Raw genomic sequence first — 27,203 nt, forward strand, 5'->3', positions numbered from 1 at the left:
GAGGTGAGCTGCTGTTGTCATGTCGTCTTTTGTTTTTAAACTCACTTGTTCACCTGTAACATCTTCTGAACCCAGTTCGAACCTCGTGTGTTCGCTGGTGGGACGCACTGGCTTCGTGCTGGTCACTGGGATGGAGAGGAAGGAGGGACGTCGTTTGTTTTCAGGAGTTAGCTGAAGTTAGCTGGAGTTAGCTAGCTGGGAACATTAGCTGCTATTAGCTGCTAACATGAGCTAAAGCTGCTTCATAGTAACCTTGCACTGGTGCTAGTTAAAGTCAGGTTCTCAGCAGGAACCAGGGAACCAGGCTTCATGGAGCTGAAGCTGTGGAGTCTCCTCCTGGTTGAAACACACCAGTGAACCTGTGCATCGTGTGTAAAGAGACTGTTCGAGCTGCTGATCGATCCCTGGTCCCCACCAAGCTGCTGCTCGATGTGGGGTTCGATCCATTCTCTGTGTGGTGCTCGAGACAAAATGTCCTCCCTGTGTCTTTGTGTGCAGAGGACAGGCAGCAGCTTCCTCTGGCTTTGTCCTCACTCGTTGGTCTCATGGAACAAGGAGACAGTAAAGAGAGTTATCAGGTAGAAAGTCACTCGATCCTCCATCAAGGCCTCGAAGTCTCCTTCAACCAAACTGCACCAAATACACACAGATAGATAATAATAATAATAATGGACTTTATTTATTTCATGCAAGAAATGGAGCTCAAAGTGCTTAACACACAATACAGATACAAACATTTAAGTAACATGGGAGCATTTCAAAAGAAAATTAAGTTATAAGAAATAATGTTATGAATTGTTAATGGCTGAAGTAAAGAGTTTTACCAAACTTGCTTCTCTGATATCTAGGCGCTTTCCGATAAGATAATGAAAATAAAACTTTATTTCTATAGAACTTTTTCTGACAAAGTTAGGGGTGGGAATAAATTCTGTTTAATTAGTTTAAAATCTGTCATTTAAGTATATTAAGTATGTATGTTTTGAGAAATGAGTTAAACAGGTGAAGAGCTGTACGTGGAATCCCCTCAGGTAAAGACTTTTAGAGCCTCACAGTCCTGATGGTTAAATCCCAGTCACCCTGAGTTCTCAGCCTCGACTTTGGGACTATAACAAGTTTCTGATTTGGAACAGAAGAAGTAACTCGTTCTGTAAAGTAACTGGAGAACAGTTTTAGCTTTAAAAGTTATTTAAACAACTCTTATAACGAGGTGAGACTTTGGACGGAGCTCTCTGGTGGAGACTTCAGCTGCAGGGTTTTATTATTAGATTCCTCACATCGGTGAGTGTGAACTAGATCTGTTGTGGTTTCATGATGATATTAGTGAGCGGCTGCAGGTGCGTCTGTGGTTTTCACCAGGCTTGAGTTACAGTACGTGTTTTTTCACAAACAGCTGCAGCTGCTGGTTCAAATCGGCCATTTTCATTTCAGTGGAAACTTCCTGCTTCTCTTGTTAAGAAACACTAAACTTTCAAAATGATTTGTTTTTTCTTTTTAACAGGTAAAAGCAGCCATGACAAGACAAAGGTAATCATCACTCTCCTTGTAGCTTCATTCATTATTATGGTCACTCTACTTTATGTTGGACTTTTTAAAGTATGAGGCTCCATCACAAGTCCAGTTTCCTCTCTACAGTGGTCGCCTGCAGAAAATATCTGAAAATGCTCCAGGGCAGAAAAGCATAGTTTCAAAGGTAAGAGTCCAAAAATCACAAATTACATCACATGACTTTAATTTAATGATTGTACAGATGAGCATTTTGCTGATGTTTACTTTTCGTTTGCAGCAAATCAACAGGAAAAAGGTTCAGCCCTTGTTGAAGCTGCAGTGTGAGAAGGTAACTACACAACAACTAGCCAGTTGCACTAGTATCGACAAGTCAGTTCAAGGGAACACAATAGAATAAAATGAATAAACCTGTGTGCTTTGAAAACTTTTAAAAAGTAAAATAAGCAACTTCAGAAAGTCCTTGAATAGAAAAGAGTCACAGCCCTTTAGAAAACGAGCATTAGCACCAGAAGGAGCTTAACAAATATTTCAAATTCAAAATCCACAATTGATAATAAAAAATAAACAAAAACTGTGAATTTTCTTTTTCCGTTTCAGAACCAGCTGATTCTTAAAGGCGTCACCAGGCCCCATGTTGTTATTGAGACTGTGAGGGGAGCTCGGATCGACTTTGACAAGAACGTCTCCTTGGCTCGGCCGTCCCCTCTGCCTCCTCTAGGGTGACCCTCATGTGTGATTGGTCCGTGTTGGCTGGAGTTCTGCAGTGAGGACCGGTCGGTGAAGAGGTTTTTTTTCTCTTGGTGTTGCAGATGGGGCTCTTCTGAGGATGTGTGGGTGAAGATGGTTGGAAAGGAGCAGAGCTACAAACACAGTGAGGGCTTCACGCAGAAACACCCCACGCTTAAACCCAGAATGAGATCCATCCTCCTCGACTGGTTGATCGAGGCAAGTGGAGAAATCTTCTAACGGTCACTGTTTCTTAAATGCACAGTGAAAAATGTATAAAACTCCACATCCAACCAGTTGATCATATTCCATTGTCTCCACTGGTGTCTGCAGGTGAGTGGGGCGTACACGCTTCACCGGCAGACGTTCTACCTGGCTCAGGACTACTTCGACCGCTTCATGTTGACCCAGAACAACGTGGAAAAGAACATGCTGCAGCTCATTGGGATCACATGTCTATTCATAGCATCAAAGATGGAGGTAAAGAAGAAGAGGGAGTCTGGCACAACTGTTTAAAATGTGTAAACCAATCAGAACAGTGTTGTTTGAGTCACTTGTTGTCGTATATATTGAATAATAATTTAAGTTATTCCCCTGCAGGAAGCTTGTCCTCCAAAACTCTCACAGATGGTTCATATCACTGCATGGACTTACCATGATGAAGAGATTCTTCAAATGGAGTTACTCGTTTTGAAGGTAAGACAATTGTGACCATTAAAAAAAAAAAAGAATCATCAATATTAGAGCTTTAATTATGTTTTTCTCTATGTTTCCAGGCGTTGCGTTGGAACCTCTGCCCGGAAACAGCCGTGTCGTGGCTGAAGCTTTATTTCCAGCTGGCTTCGATGAACGCCAACTCCGACCTGCTGGAGCCACAGTTTCCCCGAGACCTCTACGTCCAGATGACTCGGGTGGGTGCTCACGTGGGATCGAACCTTTTTAAGCACTGACACAAACCTCAGCTTCCAAACTGAATCAAGAGTCTAGTCAACAATTCTCTCAGAGGAACCAAACGTTTAAAGCTCCACAAAGAGTTTTTCCTAACTCCTGTTTCATTTCCAGCTCCTGAGCTTTCAGCAAATGAAAGACTGGTATTAAACTCTGATTCACTTCTCATGTCTCTTCCAGCTGTTAGATCTCTGCATCCTCAGTATGAACTCTCTGGACTTCCAGTACCGAGTGTTGGCTGCTTCAGTCCTGTGTCATTTCCTTCAGCAGGAAACAGTTGAAAAGGTCTCAGGTGAGATTTGGGATAAATTACATTCATAAGAAAACGTAGTGTTGGAGCATTGAATTTGATCAGTGACTGTATGAAGAGAACTTTGATTTATTAGTATTTAAGTTTTATCAAAAAACGTAAACTTTTAGGTACAGGTTAAATGAAATGTGTGGTAAATATTTCTACTAATTTAGCTTTTTCTCATTTATACCTGAATTAATGGTGCCAGTGGAGCAGCAACAATTTATGTAATTTTGTGCGATTTACCATATTAAGTGCATTGAAATAATGGTCGATATTATTTGGTGCTATACAAATACTGTAATTTAGATTGTTGTTTTTCTCTCGGAGCTCAGGTCTGTCGAGAGACGTCCTCCAGCCCTGCCTGAACTGGATGGCTCCCTTCGTGGAGTCGGTGGGTCGGTTGGGCCGAGCCACACCAGAGGATTTTGCCAGCATGAAAGAAGAGAGACACAACATCCAGACACACACAGACTACTTGACCATGCTGGTGAGAATTCTTTCTTCTGATAGTTCAAGAAAGGTTCATAATCAGTTCATCCTCGAGTCCAAGTGAACATTTCTAAGTTTCATAAATTCCCCAAAGGCATTCTTGAGGTATCGTATTAGAAACAGACAGACAACATATTGTTGTCAAACATATTAATGCCAATGATTTACTGAAACCACTTGTTTGCTCCTTCAACCTTTTTATTACAGGATGACGCCAGTAATAAAGAAGTGATCGGGGAGTTCCTCACTCCTCCGAGCAGCACAGAGAAACAGTGAGCTGCTGCAGGAGGAGACACTGAATTGAACAAAGGGGAAACGAACACTGAGTCCTGTTCTCTGGAGACGCCTCCCATCACAACCAGTGCAGGAAAAAAGACTGTCTACAGGAATCAGAGACCTGATGGGATTTTTAATTCTGGTGTTTCCTCCCGGACAAAGCTTTAAACAGAATCGTATCGAAGCTGTTTGTCTTTTTAGCACCGATGTTTGATGCTTTGATTCAGAAAATAGTTTTTGCTGTAAGTTGTCATTTCTAAGTGACATTTTAAACTGAGTGTGCAATTGTCAAATTTTTGTAGCATATTAAATATGTTCATCGCCAAAACTTCAGGTTGAGTTTTTAAACATTAAATTCTGTTAAACAGTCGAGTCTTTGAAAGTCTCAAAGGAAAAGCTGACTCAGGGCATTTAATCGTCATGAACTGTTATTTTTTCAAAAGATTACAAATGAGCTGTATTTATTTATAAGTTTATTTTCTACCACAAAATAAAAAAAATACACCCCCCCCCGATCCCGAATGTCTGACAGTGGTTTGTTCACGTCTGCTAGAAATACAGTTTGGCCATCGCCTGCAGGAATCTCTTCTTCCTCTTCTGAGCCGCCAGCTGCAGCACCTCCTCTGGGTTACTGGTGTTCAGCTCCGTCTGTCCGATCGCCTTTATCTGAGGAGAGAGAGAGAGGGGGGGGGGCTCAGGAAACCTCGGGTACATCACCAGTTAACTAACCATGTCAGTATCGGACTTACCGCGATCTGTCTCTTCTCGGACTCGCCCCGTTTGTGGTGAATGTCTGAACGCACGTTAAGGGAAGAATCACGGTAAACTGTGAATAATATGCAGCAGTGAGAGTGAATATCAAAGACAAGGTTAACAACATGTCTGGAGACGACTGGTGCAGTTTTCTCCCTCATGGATCAAACATCAATAACCCAGAGGATACGTGTGAGATATTCCAGGATGGTGACGTCCCAGATGTAGTCGTAGAAAGAATCCATGGCGTCGTGACTGTGGCGAGATGAGAAAAGAAGAATTCCAGATGTTAGGACCAGTTGTTTTTTTAAGCTGGTGACGTGCGTGGCGTTGGGTCGAACCTGTTCTGTTCTTGAAGAGCTTTGAACGCCGTCATGTAGTCGACTTCTCTCAGGAACTGGCAGAGGACGGCAACCTGAGAATGAGACAAAACATTAATTAATACTGTTTAATCAGGGACAACAAGACAGATTCACTGAGCTACACACTGGAGAAGAACAGATAACGACTGTGACCTGAGTTAGGGTCTGGTTCCTACCTGTGTGTGGCAGTTCATCATCGAGCAGCACTTGATCATCCTCTTCAGAACCTGCGAAGAACAACAACCATGTTCAAACAGGCACTGAACCACACGTTTAGCTGGTCGTCTTTTATAATTCAACTTCCTTGGTGTTAAAAAGCGGTCGATCACTTCTTTGTGTCGAGTTGTAGAAGTCGTGTTTTACCTGTTCGGTGTAAACATCAGGGGGAACGGCTTTGGTGAAGAAGTCCGAGGCCACGGCTCCGGCCTGGAGGTAGAGGTTCAGAGCAGCAGAGTATTGGTTGGTCACTGCAGAGACAAAAGGACGGAAGCCGTTACTCAAACTGAAAGATGAGTTTTCAAACAGGTTTCCTGAGCCGTCGGGGTCATTTCATCTTCCAGGTCTTTATGGTTTGCTACAGAAAGTTGTGTCACTCACAGCAGAAAGTAAAAAAACATTTCTAAAAGTTACCGTGCATACACCTCTCATTACTTTTGTATCTAATTCTAACAAAACAACCAAACCATTAGGGAAATTGGTGTTTTAACCAGTTATATTTCTGACATATGGGTTATCCATATCATTTACACATCTGGCCCCTGCAGTCCCTTGTGTGCCGTGGCCGGTTCCTCTCACCAAAGTAGATGTCGGCCTGCGTGATGAGCCATGATTGGTTGTTGGGGTTCAGGGTGAGAGCGTAGGACACCAGCTCTTTGACCGTCACAGCCACAGCTTCCACGTCCACGGCCTGGACGCTGCTCAACACACATCAACACAGTTAGTGGATTCAATCAGTGAGGACTAGCTTGTGTAGAAAATGCTGATTCTTACTTTAGAATAGAAGACGGCCAGATGGAGAGGTGTTCGGCCGTCACTTCATTCACAATATCATCCTGAAGTGGAAGAAAACGGTTCAACAGATGAGTGAGTGTGTGCAGACTGGAGTTACAGGTGCACCACCACCTAACACCACCAGGGGGTTTTAGATTCACTGTAAGGTCACTTCAGCACATTAGCCACATACCCGCACGATACTGTGGAGCTTCACAAACAGGGAAATGAGGGTCGTCAACACCAGTGGCTCCTGTAAGAGAAGTTAAACTGGTTACCTGTGCGTCATTAATATCTCCACTGTTCAAGCTCGACTTATTTTAATACTCACTCGAAGTTTCTTGATGAAAGTGGTGAATTTGCTCCTAAACAATGAAAACAAACCAGAATCAAGCAAAAGTAGAAACCATTTAAACCCTTTAAACCTGTGGGAACCAGTGAGCACGTGTGTACCTGGGTAAGATGCCCATGGACGACTCCCTCTGTTTGATGAGGCCCACTCGGCCGTCGTTGTTCCTCTTGTGCTGGACGGACATGCTGCAGATCTGAACCACCACGTCCCACAGCTCCTTGGCAGTGCGCCGACTCTCTTTGGGACCCGGCAGCTCTTTGCATGTCGACGCCAGGAGCTGACCGAGCTAAATACAAATAAATAATAGAGATTCTGTATCGTATTTATTCAGCCTCCAAGCTCCATCTTTGTTTAAACCCACAGGAGGGGGGGTTAGGGTTAGAAACTTCTCTTACCTTGATGTATGGGTTGTTCATGACCAGAGACGATGGCACCTGCAGAGTCAGGTAGTCGTTCTCCCTCCAGTTCAACATGAAGGCGACGCACTCCTCCCCCACCACCTGACGCAGAGGCAGGTCTGGAGATAAAAACATTATCCATCAGTTAGTGAATCGGAAAAATAACACCGGTTCAGGTTGGTGAGTGAAATGTGAAAAGATAACAAACGACACCAAGAGTTAAAGAGAACATCCAAAAGTGTCTCGTCTCATTTCTGCACAGAAACATCCTCTCACCGTGAATCCTCATCTCCAGGTAACCTCTGACCCGGCTGACCAGGTCCGAGGAGGGCCGCTCCTTGCTGCCCTCGGCCGCCATCGTCTCGTGCGCTCGGACCTCCAGCAGCAGCATCTCGTTCAGCATCACCTGCCTCAGCTTCGGGGAGAACTCGGTCACCAGCTCCAGGCAGGCGGAGAAGAACTGCCGTGCGTGGGCAAAGTCCTGAGACACCAGGAAAACACGATTCAAGAGATTAAAGTTTGTGCTTTTAAAAGAGATTTCAAGTCAATTACTTACAATTCTGAGCTCTGATCGTATAATCTCACCCTTATTGAAATGCAGTGGAGTCCTTTGGCCATGAGGATGTACACGAGGTCCTTGGTCAGGTTGTCTTTGATACTGAGGATCACATTGATGTAGTCTGGAGGAACCTCCCACTGTGCACACATACAGAAAGCAGTGTTACTTTGTCAATTTAGATATTCCTCACATTTCTCTTAATAATACTTCTATAAAGTGTCCTTCCAGTATCTTCTCTTGAGCCTCTGACCTTACTGTTGACCCTCCAGAAGGGTCGTTCAGCCATTCCGTGGAGTTCGATGAGAATCTGTCTGATCCTGCGCGGCTCCAGCGAGAGGATGAGCTGCTGCTCCAGCTGCCCGATGCTCACACTGGCTGAAGCTGGTGAACCGAAACAAAATAAATCCCAAAGCTAAAGACACGTTGTTGATGCAGAAACACAACAATCAGCAGAAATGAATAATGTGCAGAAGAAGAATCCAGCCCTGCACCTGGGATGTCGTAGAAGGAAGGCAGAGGTTTGGCACTGAGGTTGATCGTGGCCGACCTCTTCTTCATCTGCTCCACCAGGACCTTCCTCTCCTCCTCCCGCAGCAGCTCCATGAAGAGCTTATGAGACGACACCACAAACACCAGAGACAGATCCTCCAGGCTTTCACACAGAGTCCTGCACAACGGGACGGGTTTAATTCAGGAGTCAGCCAGGTCAAGGTTATCATTAAAAATCATCCCTCAGGCAGATTCTTGGAAAGTAAAAGGATTTGTTCTGTGCGTCACTCACTTCATGAAGATGGCCATGTTTCTTCTGGACGTCTCCGATGGACGTTCCTTTTCCAGCGAACGTGTGCAAACCTGCAGGCCGACAAATGTGCAACAGTTTTCAGTTTTAAAAACATGCTTTTCACAATGCTTCATTGATACAAATGGAATAAGAACGGTAAAACAAGGTTTTGCTGTATTTAAGGATTGTAGAAGTTGATTACCTCTAACATGAAGTCCACTATTCGTTTAGTGGGTCTGAGGAGAAGCTGCTGGAAACGGACGCTGAGCACTTCTCCTTCCAGAGCGTCTCGGACGGCGTTACAGACACACAGCTTGTGGCAAACCTCCTCCAGTCCTGTTTCCCTGCACAGTGGTGGAGGAGGTTTGACATGTAAACGTGTTGATCAGCAGAATGAGCTCATGGCCTGGCCTGACTGGGAGTGTGGGAGCGGTGTGGTCTCACCCCTGTTGGACGTTGTACATCAGCTCCCTGAGGACAGAGCGTCTGAAGTTGTTTGGTAAACTGCGACTCACGTTGTCTTTGATGAAGGATTCGATGACGGCCTGTGAGGGTGGAAGAGGAAATACTACACATTGTAAACAGTTCTCCTCATAAGCTTAACATAGGATATGACACGTGTGTGTGTGTGTGTGTCCGGACCTGGTGGTTGTGCGCCCGGATCAGGCTGTTGATGTGGTCGTAGGCTGTGGTGTGGGAGTCAGCGGGGTCACAGTCTCCAGTCAACGCGCTGCAGGCGTTCCAGTAACCGGCCAGACGCTTCTCATCCAGGTGCACGTGAACAGTCGAGTCCAGCTGAATAATAACAATATATACAGGAATAACTGAGATCTACGGATTCTCTATGATAGGACATGAATGTCAGAATGAATTCAGGTAAATCTACCTTCTTCAACAGTTCCTTTGTCTGTCTGAAGTGATCCCTGGCTTTCTCAAACGCCGGCTGGTCTGTGCAGCCTTGCTGGAAGAAAATACCTCCCAAATCATAGTGCACCTGAAACAACAAATACAAGTTACACCCACGTGGAAGAGGGTTCAAGTCTGAGTTCAGGAATCCTTCACGTTTATTCTAAAAACTCTGACGTATATTCGTTAATGCAACTTTAATCTAAAACGTATCCCAGCAAGTGAGTCGTCCTCCAACCTGACAGTGCAGCTCATCAGCGCTGATGCAAAGCCCCGCGGTCGAGGACTCCGTCTCTCCGTTGGCAGCAGCATCAGCAGCCAACAGGTCCAGAGTCCTCATGGTGTGGACGTAGAAATCCTTCTTCAGCTGCAGAGCTCCTTCCAGGACCCTGATTGAGTCGGTAGCCTGTTCTTTCAGCTGAGGGCGTAAGACAAGAAAAGACGTGAGACTCCATCGACACCACGAAATGTTGTTCATCCAAACCTTTACAACATCAAAGGTTAACTCACCACCGTCAGGATGTTTTCTGTCATTTCTTTCTCCTGCTGCACGATGCTTAACCTACGACAGAGCAGAAGGATAAGGTCCCTTGTGTCTTGAGGTGGTTTACAACATTTAATTCAATCTATACATTATCTATACAGTAACTGAACCTGGATGGTGCCATTTGTACAGCTGAGTTTGTTTGATGTATAAAGAACTCACATGTTCATCTGATGAGGTCCTGGTTTGGTCTGTTTCTCTGGGAAGCTGCTCGACACGATGGTTCTGATGGCCCTTTGAAAAAGGTACAAGAAAAACTGGACATGAGAAACACTTGGCTGATCTAAATTCATTTTCTGCACATTTCACACTCAAATTTTTGCATGCATCATGTTTCAAGATGTTGATTATTTGTACAGAAATCTACAAATACATTTAAATCACAACTGAACTTTATATCTTTGACTGAATTCTCAACACGACTGTAAATAGATCATTAGAATTCTAGGTTAAAAATTCATTAGCTGAAACATTTCATCTGCTCCCAGTTTGTTGACTGCTCACTGACCAGCGGTTGTAGATGATGACAGCCATGGCGGTGGTGGGAGGCAGAGTGGAGAGGTCCAGGTCCACATGCTTCACCCCTGGAGGCACTTTGCTCACGCACAGGAGCTCGTTCAGCAACATGTTCAACACTGGAATGGTCAAACTGCAGGAAAAGGTGTATCAGTGACAGGAAGGAATTCCTCTGAAGGAACAGAGATGAGTGGAATTAAAAACAAAAAACGAGTTTTTAACTCACCCTTTCTCGAGAACTTCCAGATCCCACTTCATGTGCGCAGCCACCTTCAGGGCCAGCAGCTTCAGGGTGCGGTTCCTGCGGTTGTCTGCTGGAGGCTGAACCAGGTTCTGCTCGTTCACCGACGGCTTGGACGCCTGCTCCAGGAACTGGACGATCAGCTGCACTGGTATCGGGTCTGAGGAAAGAGACGCCACCAAAGTTAGTTTTTGCTGTATTTTCTGGAGACTTCATTGTAATATTCTTTTACGTATATCCTCAAGTAGACATCTTTCCTTGATATTTCGTTGACATGGTATTTTGCAGAGTGATGAGAAATGGCCGAAGCGACATAATAACAGAGGTGAGTTGGAGCTGACCTGGGTTCGACTTCTGCAGGTGGTGCTCCAGCAGGTTCACGTCCAGGAGGAACTCAAACCATGAAGTCTGAAGAGGCGTGCCGGGCCGACCAGTGGCCACAGCCGCCACCCGGTCTGCTGCCTCAGCACTCATCCTCCCCTGGAGGACATCGAGACACACGTGAAAACTAGTTTGACAGTTTGATCATCCATCTATGATCTATTTATTAATATAGATTAGAACAAGTAAAAACCTTAAAGGAACCTACAGATCACACTATCAACAAGCACAAGCTCTCTTTGTTTGAATATTCACACAATACATTTACACATTTAAATAACTCTTATCTGACAGCTAGTTTCACTCGGCTAGTCCTGGTTAGAATAGTTAGTGTGATTAAACTCCTGCACACCGGAAGTAAAAAGAACAACAACAAAGACTCACGTTATTACACATGTATACACAGTGAGTAACTGCAGTAGATCACCTATCAGTTATGATTCTAACCATTTGAATGAAAGTATACTGGAAATGTTGTATTATTCTAATCAAACCATCTTATTTAGTGGTTTATAAGACAGACTTTTACTTTATAAACACCAAAGGAAAGTTCATAACAATCGCTAGCTGTGTTTTCATTGATGATTTCACGCGAGGGCTTGGGGAGCTTCGATATCATTCATGTGTTGTCCCGACTGGGCGGGGCTTTCACTTGTGGTTGGGTAAATACAAAGGTGGCAGGTGGGTTCCGGCTGCAGCTGTGAGCAAATCGAGCACGCCTGAAGCTAGCACTGTGAGGCTAATGAAGCGGCTAGCTAGCTGAACTCTCCGCAGCCGGGCCCGCGCGCACGGGGACGGTTCGTCTTACCTCGACGGGCCCGGAACGAGCAAGAGGAGGAAACAAGAGACGGACCGAGAGGAGGAAGAGTTAAAACCAAGAGCGGCCGCGGAGACAGGGACCGTGTGTTCTCACATAGTTCATCCGGCGCGTCGACATCGCCGCGCCGCACTTCCACTTCCGCTTCCGCTGTGTCGCCAGGGAGACGCCATGGAGGCTCCGCGGGAGATTTATACCCGAGTGACTAGAAATAAATAATATACTTTATAATGTTCTGATTTAATAGATTTAAGAACTTAGAGTTTAGTTTAACTCTGTTTTAAATTCATGAAGGATCGTTTTACACCAAAATAAAACTACTGAACAAATTAAAGTAAAAAGGGTTATATTTATATTTACAGTTTCCTAGAAAAAAACAATGATATTATTATTAAAACTAACAAAATAATGATGTTTATATAATGTGTTACGAGCAATTAACCTTAGATTAAACATATTGTGCATATAACTATATATTAATACACTTTTTTGCAAGAGTAGACAGTAGCTTCAGAAGGGGACATGGATCGAGTCTGACTCTAGCTGTCATATACAAATTGATCAGGATTAACGTGTCCTAGGTTTCTAAATTAAACAGTCATTATAAATCTAGTGGGGGAGGGGGGCGAACTGGGACAGATGGAAGAGCAGAGGAACCATGAAGTGACTAGAAATAAATAATAAACTTTATAATGTACTGATTTAATAGATTTAGTTTAGTTTAGTTTAATTCTGTTTTAATTTCATGAAAACCCCCAAATAAAACTAAAAAAGACCTTTTAAAATTTAAGAAAAGGTTAAATTTATATTTAGAGTTTCCTAGAATAAAATAAATGATATTATTATTAAAACTAACAAAATAATGATGTTTATATAATGTGTTACTAGCAATTAACCTTAGATTAAACATATTGTGTCTATAACTATATATTAATACACTTTTTTTGCAAGAGTAGACAATAGCTTCAGAGGGGGCATGGATCGAGTCTGACTCTAGATGTCATATACAAATTGATCAGGACCTACGTGTCCTATGTTATTAAATTAAACACAGTTAGTATACATCTAGTGGGGGAGGGGGGCGAACTGGGACAGATGGAAGAGCAGAGGAACCAAGAAACCCCATACACACAAAGCAGCACACGTGGTACTATAGGAATAAAACACAACTATTTAGACAAAATGTAGACACCACAAATTGGTATATTTAGCTCTCTATGGTTTTTATTCTACAAAAACACATCGTCAGGAGCAGATTTTTACTTTCACGTCTGCTTCTACAACCTCACTAGATGAGTTTCACCCGGTTTTAAGTGACGTAGAAGCTGATTCTAAATTCCCATTGGCTCAGAGGATGTCCCCGCCTCACAGTTTGTCCTCGTCTCCACTTGTTTTCGTCTCTTTTCTCCTCAGTCCGTCTCTCTATGTAAAGACAGGAGCTCATCTACCTTCAGTCCAGTAAAGAGGAACACACCACCGCTCACCATGTTCACTGTTCTTTCCCTGCTTCTACTGACAGGAGCACACAGCGCGACGGCTCGTGAGTTAAAGTCACGTTTCTACTTTATTTGATTGTGCTGGTCTGTTTGAAGTGGAAGGAAAAATGCTCCATGGTTTTAAAAGACACTAAAATGATTTGAGCTCTATTGTAATGTTTGAGTTAATGTCATCGATCTCATGTAAGAAGAAAAGATTATATTCTATTTCTGAAAAGATCAACTGAACAGGGACTTTTCTTTCTTTGGATCCTGACCGTTATTTGATTTCTTACTCTGGTCAGAACCATTAAGATCCACACTGGCCGAACTGGTTCTGGACGAAATGACGCAGCAATTCTGAAGTGAAAGTGTTCAACAGACTCCGATGAATCAAGAACCAGTGAAACACGAAGCCACGTTTCAACTCAGCGACAAAACAAAGAGTTTCTTGTCTTGTGCACATTATGAACTGTTCTATATGTAAACATATATATTTAACATAGTTTTAATCGTTCTATGATTTAAACTGTGTAAACTGACAAATAAGGAGACGACTCAGGTTTCGGTTTGTTATTGTAGTCAGTAGGTGACGCTGTTTCCATATTAACAGGAAGCTGCTGAGCACAAACAGCTTCCTGTTTAGTTGTTACAATGTTCAACATCATGTAGGCTGATAAAGACCGTGAGTGACGTCACTGACTTGAGATATTACTAATTAATGATCTGTTATCAATGTGACCTCCTCCTCCAATACAATCAACACACATTGTTACTAACACAAAACACAAATTCATCTCTAATGTAAATGATGTCAGTGAAAAGAAGCAGGGAGACAAAGAATCAGGACGAGGCTGCCTCCATGATGAATAACTGACAGATGTCTGTTAATACTTTCTAATGTGATAACATCTGCACTGAAGCTGGACTGCTTGATGTGAGTCTGTCACAGAGATGAAGGTTTCAGCCTTTATGTTTACACACATGCACCAAGTGTATTTTTACAGATTAAACAAAGAAGATGTGCATTTATCTTTACATTTAAAAAATGTAATTAAAAAGCATACATTTATTTTCTGAATTCAAGTTATGTTTGGACACATTATTAGATTCATAGTTATTTATAATGAAGCATATGGTTAACATATAAACATCAAGTCTCAATTAGTTGTCTTTGTCATAAGTATTTGACTTTGATATCTTAGGAATCAGAGCCAAACAAACAGATGAAGTAATTTTAGTCGATGGATCTGAACCAGAAATGTTGTTGACAACCTCATGAACAATATTGTAATTTTGTTGTTGTTGTCAAATATTTTCTGAGTCTATACATTCAAAAAAGTCCTTCTGTAACAATGTTCCACTTTGCTTTGTTAACTGGGTCCAGTATAAATGTATATGTGTATATTTGGATAAATATATATTGATATATAAAGAGAGAGAAACCAAATATTTAAAGACTTTAGGAGTAACTGGAAATTTAAGTAGTTTTCACTTCACATTAAATACTCTGCAGTAGAAAATATTATTTTCTAATATTAAACACTTGAGATGTTAGATTGAATCCATTTTTTAGACGTAGCAGAATATTCAAAGTAAAGAGAGTCTGGACTCTGGAGCAGACATTTTATCTATTATTGTGTTTTTGTGTTTGTTTCCCTCACAACAGCTGAAGTTGTGTTGAATCTGCTTCATGTCTTCTTGACTCTGAGTGATTTATAAAACAATCTGAAAACTAAAGTCATGACTTGAACTTTTTCTTGCAGGGATTCACTCTCTGAAGTATTTCCTCACTACGTCGTCTCAAGTCCCAAACCTTCCAGAGTTTGTGGGTGTTAGTTTGGTTGATGACGTTCAGATCGAATACTATGACAGCAACACAATGAAGGCAGAACCCAAACAGGACTGGATGTTCAAGGCAACTGATTCAAAGTACTGGGAGAGGCAGACTCAGATTGGTTTGGATGCACAGAAGTTCTACAAAAACGAAATTGAAATCTTAAAGGAACGCTTCAACCAAACTGAAGGTTGGTTTACATTTCACTCTCTAATAATAACACAACATTCACACATACACACACTCACAATCAAATGCACACTCAAACAAACACACAAACACACACAATAACACTTACACACCAAAACACAATCCCATGCACACTCACATTAACACACACACACCACAACAACAACACACACACAATCAGAGTCACACACAATCACACTAACACTCATAAACACACACAATCAAACACGCCCACAATCAAACATAAACGCATGCGCACACACACACTTGCACACATATACAAACACACACATACAATCTCACACACACACACACAATCACACTCACACACAATCAAGACCACACACACACAATAACACAAACGCAAGCACACTCACAAACACACAATCACACTCACATTTAAACAAACACACAGAAATATTTATTCATTAGATTTGATCCCAAATATTAACTAATTAATCAAACATGTGATCAATCGATTTTGAAATGATCAGACTTTTTTTATCAAGTAAAATTCTCGAGCAGGGAGGCACACTGGCGTTCTGGAGTGAAGAGCAGAATAATGGTTAGCATAAATCCAGGTGAAGCGAAAGTGGAGCGTTCAGGCTGCGACTAGCTACCGTAGAAGACGGAATAATCCAGGCTTACCTATATTGCAGGGATGATTAGGTATATTGGAGGCAGGTGTGCATCGTCCTGCTGCAGTCACCAGCCAGCCACGCCCCCTGCCACACACAACACACAGGGAAAACAACGAAAGGCAGGAGAAGACACCCCAACAAACTATAAACACAAAACACAAACACCACAGAATGAGTTGTTCAGTAAACTCAGTGGAAGGATGTGTTGTGGGTCAGAGAAGAACTCATGAAACTCATGAGCAAATCAGGGGCCGATCCAGGAGAGACAGACAGTGTGTGCTTGTGTGTGTGTGTGTGTGTGTGTGTGTGTGTGTATGAGTGTGTGTGTGTCTATGTGCGTGTGTCTATGTGTATGTCTCTGTGTGTCTGTCTGTCTGTCTGGAGGTTTGTACTCGACTGAGGGAGGTTCTAGTTTGATGCTACAGAAGTGTGTGTGTATGTGTGTGTCTCTCTGTGTGTCTCTCTGTCTCTGTGTGTGTATGTTTGTGTGTCTGTGTGTGGTGAAGATGTGATAATAACAGCTCAGATCTCTCTCTCTCAGGTGTTCACATTTACCAGCGGATGGTCGGATGTGAATGGGACAATGAGACTGGAGAAGTTAAAGGTTATGATCAGTATGGTTATGATGGAGAAGACTTCATATCAATGGACTTGGAGACAGAGACGTGGATCGCACCAACACCAAAGAGTTTCATCACCAAACTGGAGTGGGATCAGGATAAAGTTCATCTCACATTTAAAAAGAATTACCTCCTCCAGGAGTTACCTTCCTATCTGAAGATGTTCCTGCAGCACGGGAGGAGCTCTCTGCTGAGAACAGGTGACATCACAGAACCTCCATCAACTGAATGTTCCACTTTCTTTCTCTGTGGCAGCGAACGAGAGCAAATACAAAAACACCTGCTGGACTCAGTCTGCTCCCTGTCTGTTATCATCGCTCTCTCTCTCTCTCTCTCACTGCTCTTTTCATGCCTCCTCTCTGGCGACACCTAGTGGCCACAGGTATCCTGCTCGCATGTCATCCGTCCGTCCTAATGCTCTAAACACGATATCTCCAGAATGCTTTAAGGGAATTTCCTCAAATTTGGTACAAACATTCACGTTGACTCACAAATTACCTGAATACATTTTGGTGGACCAAGGTCAAAAGGTCACAGTAGCCGCACAAAGTATGTTTATGTTTCTTTGAACACGATATCAGTTCACTTGGAGTCACTGATGAATGGATTCGACCGGGTCCTCTGAAGGAAGCCGTCCCTGAATTGAGACCCAGCCGGAGCGTCCTCCCTCCTCACTGCCCGACCGACCTGCACTCACTTTGCACTTTAACACAAAATACCAACATTAATCAGAAGTGATCAGGATCTGTCCACTACAGGAAGTTTACTTCATAAATACTATGATATAAGACCTGTCAATAAATTGTGTGATATTACTTTTAGGTCATATCGTCCACCTCAGTGTCTTTGCATCACTTCAGCCTCTGTCTCTCACTCACATCTCACAGTTTGTTCACTTGTCTCGTATATTAACAGACATGACTAATGCAACATAAATGGAATCAAACAGGAATGATATTATTAGTGTGCAATACATTATAATAACCCAGAAACTGTATTTCTTTATCCTCCCCAGAGCTTCCCAGGATTTCTCTCCTCCAGAAGTCTCCCTCCTCTCCAGTCAGCTGCCACGCTACAGGTTTCTACCCTGACAGTGCTGTGTTGTTCTGGAGGAGAGAAGGGGAGGAGCTTCATGAGGACGTGTACCAGGGAGAGGTTCTCCCCAACCATGACGGAACCTTCCAGATGAGCACTGACCTGAAGGTTTCATCCATCTCCCCTGAAGACTGGAGGAGGTACGAGTGTGTGTTCCAGATCTCTGGTGTGAAGGAGGACATCGTCACCAAACTGGACAAAGACTCAGTCGAATCCAACAGAGGTGAGACTGGAACCAGTGATGACGCTGGGAAACACACATTTCATCTACAGTAACAGTCCTGCAGGTCATGTTGGCTGATGTGTAGCAGGAGAAGTTTTCTTTCATCAATGTATATAAATACATTTAGATCAGTGTTAAACCAGTGCACGTGCCCCCCCCCCCCCTTCACCATCATGTGACCCTGATAAATTAAGTTTTAATGTGTCAGCAACAGTGTCTGAGGATTATATTACTATTATTATTATCATTGATTAATTAGATTTACACATTTATAAATGTTTAAATTGACTTGTATGATTTTATTCCATGAAGTGTTTCTGCATGTCTCAACTAGAGCCAGACTGGTTTATCACTGGTCAGATGTGAGCCTTTCACAGACATACTGGGATCAGGCTGGATGTTTGATATGAAAACTTTTATTCTACAGAATTAATGAAGCAGAAAAAAAAACAAATCTCTTGTTCTTTACCTCGAGTAACAACAGACATTTAGATTCATTTCTTCAGGCAGTTTATAACCATTTCAACCATTGACTGTAAATAAAGATGGACGACATGACGGCTGCTTAAAGTGAAGCCAAAGCTTCTCGGTCACTGATTGGTGCTATAAAAACAGGGTGAAATGTCATGATTGACAGTTCGTGATTGACAGCTCGTGATTGATAGAACATGTGTGTGGGCGAGACCTCATCACCATGGCTCCTTTCCTCCGTTCACTACTGCACAGAGTCCAAATGTTCAAGATTCGTATCCGGGATATTTTAGCTTCATTTCTGGAAAGTGGGAGGAAGTGGAGACGTGTCGTCTGTGTTTATTTCCATTAGTCTATGATTTCATCATGTGAACATTCTAGTCACTGTTAAGACTCGACTGCTGCTCTGTTGTAGAAGATGAGTCCATGAAATGATTTAGTTAGTGGAAGTAAAGTTAAAGACAAACCAGCGTGAATAAGCACAGATACAGTCATTATGTACAGATGAAAACTGAAAGTAGAAACAACAGCAGGACAAACTCACACGTTTAGTGTCTGTGTGTGTTTGTTGTGTCTCAGGACAGGATTGTGGTTCAGGGAGATTCTTGTCGTCCAACCTGCTTCATCTGTTCAGGTTGTGTTTTTTTATTCACTCAACAGAGAAGCCCATCAGCGTGACCACCATCATGATCATCATCACTGCAGTGGTCGCTCTCGCTGTCGTCAGCGCTGTCATTGGACTCATCGTGTACAGGAGGAAGAAAGGTGAGAGACCAACACAGAAGCTTTGTCCAATATTTTTCTGGTGTTTTGATTTTAGACTTTCTAATTAATGCTCGTTCAGATCAAACCTCATGAAACAAACTTCAGTTCCTCACACACCAACTTCTGTTTCAAGAGCTGCAGGGTTCACACAAAGTTTTCTAACTTCCCTCTGAACCATCGACTGTTTATAAAAAGCTCTGCACACAGCATCCAGCACACAAACAATAAAAAGTGACAGAATGTTGTCGATCGTTTGAGGAGGATCGCCACGAGAGAAAAACATGACACAATCCTGTTTGTGTTTTAACTGTAATAACTGAAATCATTTGTATTTTCTTTTTATTTCAGCCCAAAGTACCTCACCTGGTAAGTAAAGCTTATATTTCGTTTCTGCCACAAATGTTCACTCAGGCCTTGTCTACAATACTGCCCATATTTATTTCAATGGATATGGGTCTCAGCACAGGAACCTGACCCAGTGCAGGACTCTAGTAAACCCTCTGTAGATTAGATAATGTTGATTTTGTGCTGAAGAGAGTTTTCAGGACTGTTCCCTGCAGTGTTGGTGGTTTGTAATGAAAGTGTCTGTTCAGAGGAGGATGGACTAACGATGTGTATCTGACCTCACAGCTGGAAAAGATCCAGGTTCCTCACAGCCGCTGAGATCAGGTGATGGAGGTTCTAATTCTCCAAGTGAGACGTCCTCCTGAACACAGTGAGTTGCTTCATCTGTTCAACAAAACTGACTCAAACTAAGTGCAAAGTAACATATGTGTGATCATGTGTAAAACCTCTGTTTTAATTAGAAATAAAATAAAAAATAATCTGCTGAGAGCAAGAAACAGATCAGAATCCTTCACGTTAATAAGACAGATTAAATGTTGAATAAAATATCAGCAATTAAAATGTCAATAAACCCAATATTTAGGGCGTATCAATTCAAGATTAGTGTATTTTTCTGAGTAAACTTTAATTTCACTGAGAGAATCATGGAAATATTGGGTCTCAATACTGTAAATACATAAAATACGTGCCTTTATGGAACTGAACATTTCATTTTGATTCTTTTTTTCTTCAGGTTTATGGAAGAGAAGCAGTGTCACCACAGTCTCCCCCTTACGCTGGGAACTCATTGATTATTCATCACTCAAATCATAAAGTGATATTCAGGGTCAGACATTGATTGAAATCCATCAACACAACTGACAAATATGACAAAAATAAATGGTCGGGTCGATTAAATTTGATCTTTATTTAAAAGTAAGAAATGTAAACTTCCCTCTGATAAACGTTTGTTTAAAGATTGGTAAATCAAATGAGGATTATAACTTTTTTTAACCTGTAGTGAAGTAAAACACATTTTCATAAACAATGAAAGTATCACAACACTGTTCACATGCAGTTAATTTAAAGATCATCTTAATTACAGTTTCATATTCCTCTTGTTGGGGCATCCATGTAAAGTCATGTAAATAATATAAATATACATATATAGACACCCACGCGTCCTCATTTTAGGGTCTGGAAATATAATCTGTCTCATGATTCCATAAATCTTAACGTATGTGACTCACGTATCTCGAGAACCGTTCATTTTATCAGCTTCACACTGGACCTGTGTGTTGTTCAGGGCCCAAGGAGGTGCGGCGTTGAATCTGGTGTGATTTGGACAAGTGATACAATCAATGTTTATAGAATTCAAATAATTTTATAAATTACACACAATGAGTTGTTGTCATACACGGACACACAACACGAGCATCAGTACCAACTTTGTTTTCCAGTTAAATATTCTGATTTTATTTTATTTCTAATTTGGCCTGAACAAGAAATTAATTAATCCAGAGTTGCTCGTTTTGTTTGTTTGATTGTATTGATGCTTTGCTGTGTTCTTCACCTTTAAAGTTCATTTGAGTGGAGATCATAAAAGGGTTGTGTGATGTTTTAAGTATCTCATGTGAAATGTTCTGTTAATATTTATAATGTTAGTTTTTAGGGACAAGAGACTTTTCATTTTTAACCTTGTTAACATTTACACTGCAAAAGTGAAAAGGTTTGAATGGGGCAAAATTACTGAACTTATCTTTTGTGAGTTTAAAAACTTCACATTTTCTCAAAGCTGTGAGTTCTAGTGTCCCTGCTCGTCAGGCTCCAGAGGATTCAAGCAGTTTATTCCACATGCAGACGTGAAATTGATCAGCCTGAGCAGTGATGTTCTCCATATGAACATTTTAATACATTCATATCGTCCTGTTGACCACTCACACACTTTACTGTACTCACTCAGTCACATTCACTCACTCAGTGCTTTGTTCTGTCACATGTCAATCACACACATTGTCCACGAAGCTGTCAGGGGTAGTTTTAGCTTTCTGTGTCTTGCTTATGGACACTTGGTCATGCGGACTGGAATATCTGGGAATCGAACCTGTGCTCCTCTGGTTAGTGGACCATCCGGTCTACCTCCTGAGCCACAGCCGCCTAAACATGCAGCTACAGAACCAGAATTTCTGTCCTGTATTCAACCTAAACACTCACCTTTAAGAAGTTAGGTCACGTTTCCCCTGATGAGACATGAGACGTGTCATATCACAAACGTACCATTTTGTGTTTTGCCAACTTAACTTCAGCAACTTTACAAATTTAAATTAGTAAAGTTAGTTGAAGCAAATATGTTTACAAATCCATTAAATATTCTCTGTTGATTATATTTATAAATCGCAGTAACACATTTTCACGTTTTCATTTTGACAGTGTAGAAGCTGAACGTTTGAGGCTCAATTTCTCTACTTGTGTCTTGTTTTTATAAATAAATGTTAAATTAAGCTGCTTTGCTGTTTCATTCCTTTTGTACTTGTGTTTATAATAAAGTCTCTGATGTTCTCTGGGATTTCTGCCTCTTTTTGATTCAACGTGTAGAAAAGTTCAACACATCTGTGAAAGTTCAAATGTTCATTATCGTCCCAGAGAATAAACTAATGTGGATTTGACCTTTAAGAGCAGCAAGGAAAAAGCTATTTGATCAAACCTGTGACTCTCAACAGGAAAATGACAAAGACATTTTACACATGACAAGAAAATGACTGTGGTGGTTTTATTATGAAGTAAATTCTCATATTTGATTAGCTGCTGTCTTTAATAATCTCCTTAGTATTATTATTATTAAACAGTTTTTTTTGTAGTCGTGTGTAAAACCACTTGAGTGTCTTCATCCTCAGATATGAGCAGATCCACTGATCTCTCACTCACACTCACTCAGATCAGAGCGGTGCTTCTCTTCTTCCTGGGAAAACTGAAATTTGCCCGGAAACTGATGACATCAGAACTGTGAAGGAATCAGTTTTTAGGCTGCTCGGACTCAACTAGATGTGATGTGCTGTGTTAACTTTCACTTTCCTTTTACAACCTCAGTGGATGAGTTTCACCCAGTTTTAAGTGACGTAGAGGCTGATTCTTAATTCCCATTGGCTCAGAGGATGTCCCCGCCTCACAGTTTGTCCTCGTCTCCACTTGTTTTGTCTCTTTTCTCCACAGTCCGTCTCTCTATGTAAAGACAGGAGCTCATCTACCTTCAGTCCAGTAAAGAGGAACACACCACCGCTCACCATGTTCACTGTTCTTTCCCTGCTTCTACTGACAGGAGCACACAGCGCGACGGCTCGTGAGTTAAAGTCACGTTTCTACTTTGTTTTATTGTGTTTGGTCGATTTGAAGTTTAATAACGTTTCAAAGACATGATTTAAAAGTTCATGTTGGTGAATGTCATCGATCTCATGTAAGAAGGAAAGAATCTATTCTATTTCTGAAAAGATCAACTGAACAGGGAATTTTCTTTCTTTGGATCCTGACCGTTATTTGAAGACTCAGGTTTCGGTTTTGTTATTGTAGTCAGTAGATGGCGCTGTTTCCATTGTAACAGGAAGCTGCTGAGGACAAACTGCTTCCTGTTTTGTTGGTACAATGTTCAACATCATGTCGGCGGATAAAGACCGTGAGTGACATCACTGACATGAGATATGACTTATTAATGATCTGTTATCAATGTGACCTCCTCCTCCAATACAATCAACACACATTGTTACTAACACAAAACACAAATTCATATCTAATGTAAATGATGTCAGTGAAAAGAAGCAGGGAGACAAAGAATCAGGACGAGGCTGCCTCCATGATGAATAACTGACAGATGTCTGTTAATACTTTCTAATGTGATCTGCACTGAAGCTGGACTGCTGGATGTGAGTCTGTCACAGATATGAAGGTTTCAGCCTTTATGTTTACACACATGCACCAAGTGTGTTTTTACAGAATAAACAAAGAAGATGTGAATTTATCTTTACATAAAAAATATGTATTTAAAAAACCACACGTTTATTTTCTTAATTCAAGTTCTGTTTGGACACATTATTAGATTTATAGTTAATTATAATGAAGCTAATGTTTAACATTGAAACATCAAGTCTCAATTACATGTCTTTGTCATAAGTAATTGACTTTGATATCTTAGGAATCAGAGCCAAACACACAGATTAATTATTGGATCTGAATCAGAAATGTTGTTGACAACGTAATGAACATGTTGTCATAATTTTATTGTTGTCAAATGTTCCCTGAGTCTAAACATTTAAAAAATAGTTAAGCCCTTCCTATAACAATGTCCCACTTTGTTTTGTTAACTGGGTTCAGTATTAATGTTTATGTGTATATATTGATATATAAAGAGAGAGGAACCAACTATTTCCGGACTTTAAACATAAAAGTATGATCAAGTGACTGGAAATTAAAATAGTTTCACTTCACATTAAATACTCTGAAGTAGAAAATATTTTTTTCCAATATTAAACATTTGAGTCGTTAGATTGAATCCATTTTTAATTTGTAGCAGAATATTCAAAGTAAAGAGAGTCTGGACTCTGGAGCAGACGTTTTATCTATGAATGTGTTTTTGTGTTTGTTTACCTCACAACACAAGTTGTGTTGAATGTGCTTCATGTTTTCTTGACTCTCAGTGATTTATAAAACAGTCTGAAAACTAAAGTCATGACTTGAACTTTTTCTTGCAGGGATTCACTCTCTGAAGTATTTCCTCACTGCGTCGTCTCAAGTCCAAACCTTTCCAGAGTTTGTGGCTGTTGGTTTGGTTGATGACGTTCAGATCGGATACTATGACAGCAACACAAAGAAAGCACAACCCAAACAGGACTGGATGTTAAAGGCAACTGAATCACAGTTCTGGGAGAGACACACTCAGCTTGCTTTGGTTCAACAGCCTTGGTTCAAAAACTACATGGAAATCCTAAAGGAACGCTTCAACCAAACTGGAGGTTTGTTTACATTTCACTCTCTAATAATAACACAACACACACACATACACACTCTCTCATACTCTTACACACATAAACACGCACCTATATACACACACACACACACAATCATGGTAAAACACAATCACAGTCATACACATAAACACACACAATCACATACACCCATAATCAAACATAAACGCACGTGCACACACACACACTCACACACATTCACACACACATACAAGCAAATTCACACACAAACTCACTCAGACACATGAACACACACACAATTAAGCGCACACTCGCATAAACGCAGACACACAATCACACAAACGCACTCACACACGACACAATCACACTTACACATTTAAACAAACAATCACACAGACATTTTTATTCAGAGAATTACACGTTAGATTAGATTCACACAAACACAGAGTCAAAGCCAGAAGACATTTATATACTGTAGTGCTGAAAAAACATTTAACTTATGACTTGATCAGCAGAAAATGATAAAGATCAACAACTGTGAATGAGTTGTTATCAGTAAACTCTGTGGAAGGATGTGTTGTGGTGGGTCAGAGAAGAACTCATGAAACTCAGGAGCAGATCAGGGGCTGATCCAGGATCAGCTTTTATCTCTTTAGGGTTTTCAACGTTTTCCTTGATTTTCAGAGAGAAACTTGCGAATCATGATGAAACATGGTGTGTGTGCGTGTGTTTGTGTGTGTGTGTGTGTGTCTCTGTGTGTGTGTGTGGTGAAGATGTGATAATAACAGCTCAGATCTCTGTCTCTCTCTCAGGTGTTCACATTCTCCAGTTGATGTCTGGATGTGAATGGGACGATGAGACTGGAGAAGTTAAAGGTTTTCTTCAGTTTGGTTATGATGGAGAAGACTTCATATCATTGGACCTGGAGACAAAGACGTGGATCGCTCCAACACCAAAGAGTTTCATCACCAAACTGAAGTGGGATCAGCATAAAGCTGATCTCGCAGATAATAAGAACCTCTACACCAAGGAGTGTCCTTCCTTTATTAAGAAGGTCCTGGAGCAGGGGAGGAGCTCTCTGCTGAGAACAGGTGACATCACAGAACCTCCATCTACTGAATGTTCCTCTTTCTTTCTCTGTGGCAGCGAACGAGAGCAAATACACAAACACCTGCTGGACTCAGTCTGCTCCCTGTCTGTTATCATCACTCCATCTCTCTCTCTCCCTCCCTCTCTCTCTCGGAGTGCATGTTGGGAGTGAGTGTGGTGAGTGAGCTGAAGAAAGTTTGTTCAAACTGTGATTTTTCAACCTGTTTTTTCTTTGTGCTTTTCTCCCTCTGTACTTATATTAGAGGTGTTCTTTGTTTCTGTGTGAGTGACAGTGTCAGCAGCAGCAGTTTAGTTGTTTTAGCTGCCGGTGTGTTTGTGTTTGTGCCGCATGGCTGCTGCAGGTGGAGGCTCTGGCCTCCACAAGCTAACACGCCGACACGGCGTCAAACTGTGTCCGGCTGTGGACTGCTCGGTGGAGGAGGTCAGTCTGGCTGTGGGTGAGGTTGTGGGGTATGACAGTGTGAAGTCTGCCTCACGTATGAACAGTGCTGTGGTTGTGTTTGTAGATAGTATAGGAAAAGCTAACCAGCTACTGGAGAGGGGAGTGGTGATTCAGGGCTCCTTCACACCTGTGTTGTCCCTGGCTAACCCGGTCAAGAAGATCCTTTTATCTAATGTCCCCCCATTCCTGAAAAATGAGTTATTAGAAAAAGAGCTGGCTAGACATGGACAATTAATGTCCCCTATAAAAATGATCCCCATATATAGTAGTTCTCCACATCTCAGGCATGTCGTGTCGTTTAGGAGACATGTGTTCATGGTGCTCAAAAAGAGTGAGGAAGAGTTAAACCTGGTCTTTAGTTTTAAAATCGAGGATTTTAACTACACGGTGCATGTTACTTCAGGTAATATGAAATGTTTTGGCTGTGGGAAAGAGGGACACCTGATCCGCTTGTGCCCAGACAGAGCCGGTGGGGGCCAGTCGGCTGCCTCTGCACCGACCCCCCCGCCTGCCCTGGCCGGTGGTGGTTCCGCTGCTCCTGCACCGGCCCCCCCGCCTGCCTCGGCCGGTGATGGCTCAGCTGCCTCTGCACCGACCCCCCCGCCTGCCTTGGGGCAAGCTGGGGCCTCTTTCCCGACAAAGCCGCGGGGCGACATACCAGGTTCACGGGGGGGGGGGAGAACAGTGAGGACGTCCATCAGGAGAACGAGGTCAGAAACACTCACACAGACACTAGAGGATCAGAGGCAGAGCTCCCTGATGAGGAGGATTTTTTGATGGAGGAAGATTTTCTAAAACTGTCAGCCAAAAGAAAAAACGCAGAAAACAAGACAAATGGGGACCAAGCAAAAAAAGTATCAAAGATAAACCCACCATGTTCTTCCTCTCAGTCAGAGGACAGTTTAACAGAAACACAGGACGACATGGAAGAGGATATAGATAGTATTTACTCCCTCAACGGAATCCGGAAGTTTTTACAAAAAACTAAGGGCTCAAGACTGGTTAGAGTAGAGGACCACTTCCGACATTTGGAACTTTTCCTCGAGACAGTCAAGTATTTCATGGGGAAGCATGAGGGTCCCGACCAACCGACCTTCACAGAACAGGAAGTTTACCGCCTGAAAAAAATAATGACTAAAGTCTGAGCCCAAATGGCCACTTGATGTTTAAACCCTGTCTGTTTCCTCTGTCTGTGTGG

At 41.9% G+C, this 27,203-nt stretch overlaps 4 protein-coding genes across 9 annotated transcripts in view; 3 read left to right on the top strand and 1 right to left on the bottom strand.

Annotated features, from left to right (window-relative positions):
* The first annotated feature begins 513 nt into the window (after positions 1-513).
* LOC128461387 (G1/S-specific cyclin-E2) lies at positions 514-4,752 on the top strand. Its single transcript, XM_053446302.1, has 11 exons — positions 514-1,524; positions 1,633-1,690; positions 1,784-1,834; positions 2,104-2,225; positions 2,316-2,451; positions 2,566-2,712; positions 2,833-2,928; positions 3,009-3,143; positions 3,361-3,472; positions 3,808-3,962; positions 4,172-4,752. Exons 1-11 carry the CDS (start codon positions 1,511-1,513, stop codon positions 4,238-4,240), a joined length of 1,095 nt encoding a protein of 364 aa, XP_053302277.1. The 5' UTR covers positions 514-1,510; the 3' UTR covers positions 4,241-4,752.
* ints8 (integrator complex subunit 8) lies at positions 4,142-11,971 on the bottom strand. Its single transcript, XM_053446238.1, has 28 exons — positions 11,832-11,971; positions 10,984-11,122; positions 10,628-10,802; positions 10,394-10,534; positions 10,048-10,119; positions 9,852-9,903; positions 9,580-9,759; positions 9,322-9,429; positions 9,078-9,230; positions 8,880-8,980; positions 8,638-8,779; positions 8,436-8,506; positions 8,146-8,321; positions 7,905-8,035; positions 7,681-7,791; positions 7,372-7,576; positions 7,093-7,214; positions 6,799-6,983; positions 6,677-6,710; positions 6,539-6,598; positions 6,346-6,407; positions 6,151-6,269; positions 5,719-5,822; positions 5,532-5,582; positions 5,335-5,408; positions 5,184-5,248; positions 4,990-5,033; positions 4,142-4,906 (listed from the first exon to the last, which is right to left on the bottom strand). Exons 2-28 carry the CDS (start codon positions 11,114-11,116, stop codon positions 4,790-4,792), a joined length of 2,988 nt encoding a protein of 995 aa, XP_053302213.1. The 5' UTR covers positions 11,117-11,122; positions 11,832-11,971; the 3' UTR covers positions 4,142-4,789.
* A 1,231-nt stretch (positions 11,972-13,202) lies between these two features.
* On the top strand, positions 13,203-22,046 carry LOC128461383 (major histocompatibility complex class I-related gene protein-like). 2 transcript variants are annotated; one of them, XM_053446296.1, is made up of 9 exons: positions 13,222-13,380; positions 13,621-14,252; positions 15,082-15,342; positions 16,524-16,802; positions 17,618-17,920; positions 19,052-19,156; positions 19,505-19,522; positions 19,787-19,871; positions 20,235-22,046. In XM_053446296.1, the coding sequence occupies exons 3-8, from the start codon at positions 15,198-15,200 to the stop codon at positions 19,864-19,866; spliced, it is 930 nt and encodes a 309-aa protein (XP_053302271.1). In that variant the 5' UTR covers positions 13,222-13,380; positions 13,621-14,252; positions 15,082-15,197; the 3' UTR covers positions 19,867-19,871; positions 20,235-22,046. The 2 variants fall into 2 exon arrangements, with proteins under 2 accessions (XP_053302270.1, XP_053302271.1); XM_053446295.1 differs by lacking the exon at positions 13,621-14,252 and having other exon boundaries at positions 13,203-13,380.
* Positions 22,047-22,637: 591 nt separating this feature from the next.
* LOC128461384 (major histocompatibility complex class I-related gene protein) overlaps positions 22,638-27,203 on the top strand; it is a 30,775-nt gene continuing 26,209 nt past the window's right edge. For 4 of the 5 annotated variants that reach the window (XR_008342262.1, XM_053446298.1, XM_053446299.1 and 1 more), the window contains exons 1-3: positions 22,638-22,817; positions 24,220-24,480; positions 25,266-25,544. Coding sequence is in view for 4 of the 5 variants with exons in the window: in XM_053446298.1 (XP_053302273.1) it covers positions 22,763-22,817; positions 24,220-24,480; positions 25,266-25,544 (595 nt within the window). In the remaining variant the exon portion in view is untranslated. Of the gene's footprint in view, positions 22,818-23,075; positions 23,148-24,219; positions 24,481-25,265; positions 25,545-27,203 lie in introns of all 5 variants that reach the window. The other variant, XM_053446300.1, reaches the window with a different exon arrangement.

The sequence above is a fragment of the Pleuronectes platessa genome, chromosome 18 (assembly GCF_947347685.1).
Source record: "Pleuronectes platessa chromosome 18, fPlePla1.1, whole genome shotgun sequence".
In the NCBI taxonomy this organism is placed as follows: domain Eukaryota; kingdom Metazoa; phylum Chordata; class Actinopteri; order Pleuronectiformes; family Pleuronectidae; genus Pleuronectes; species Pleuronectes platessa.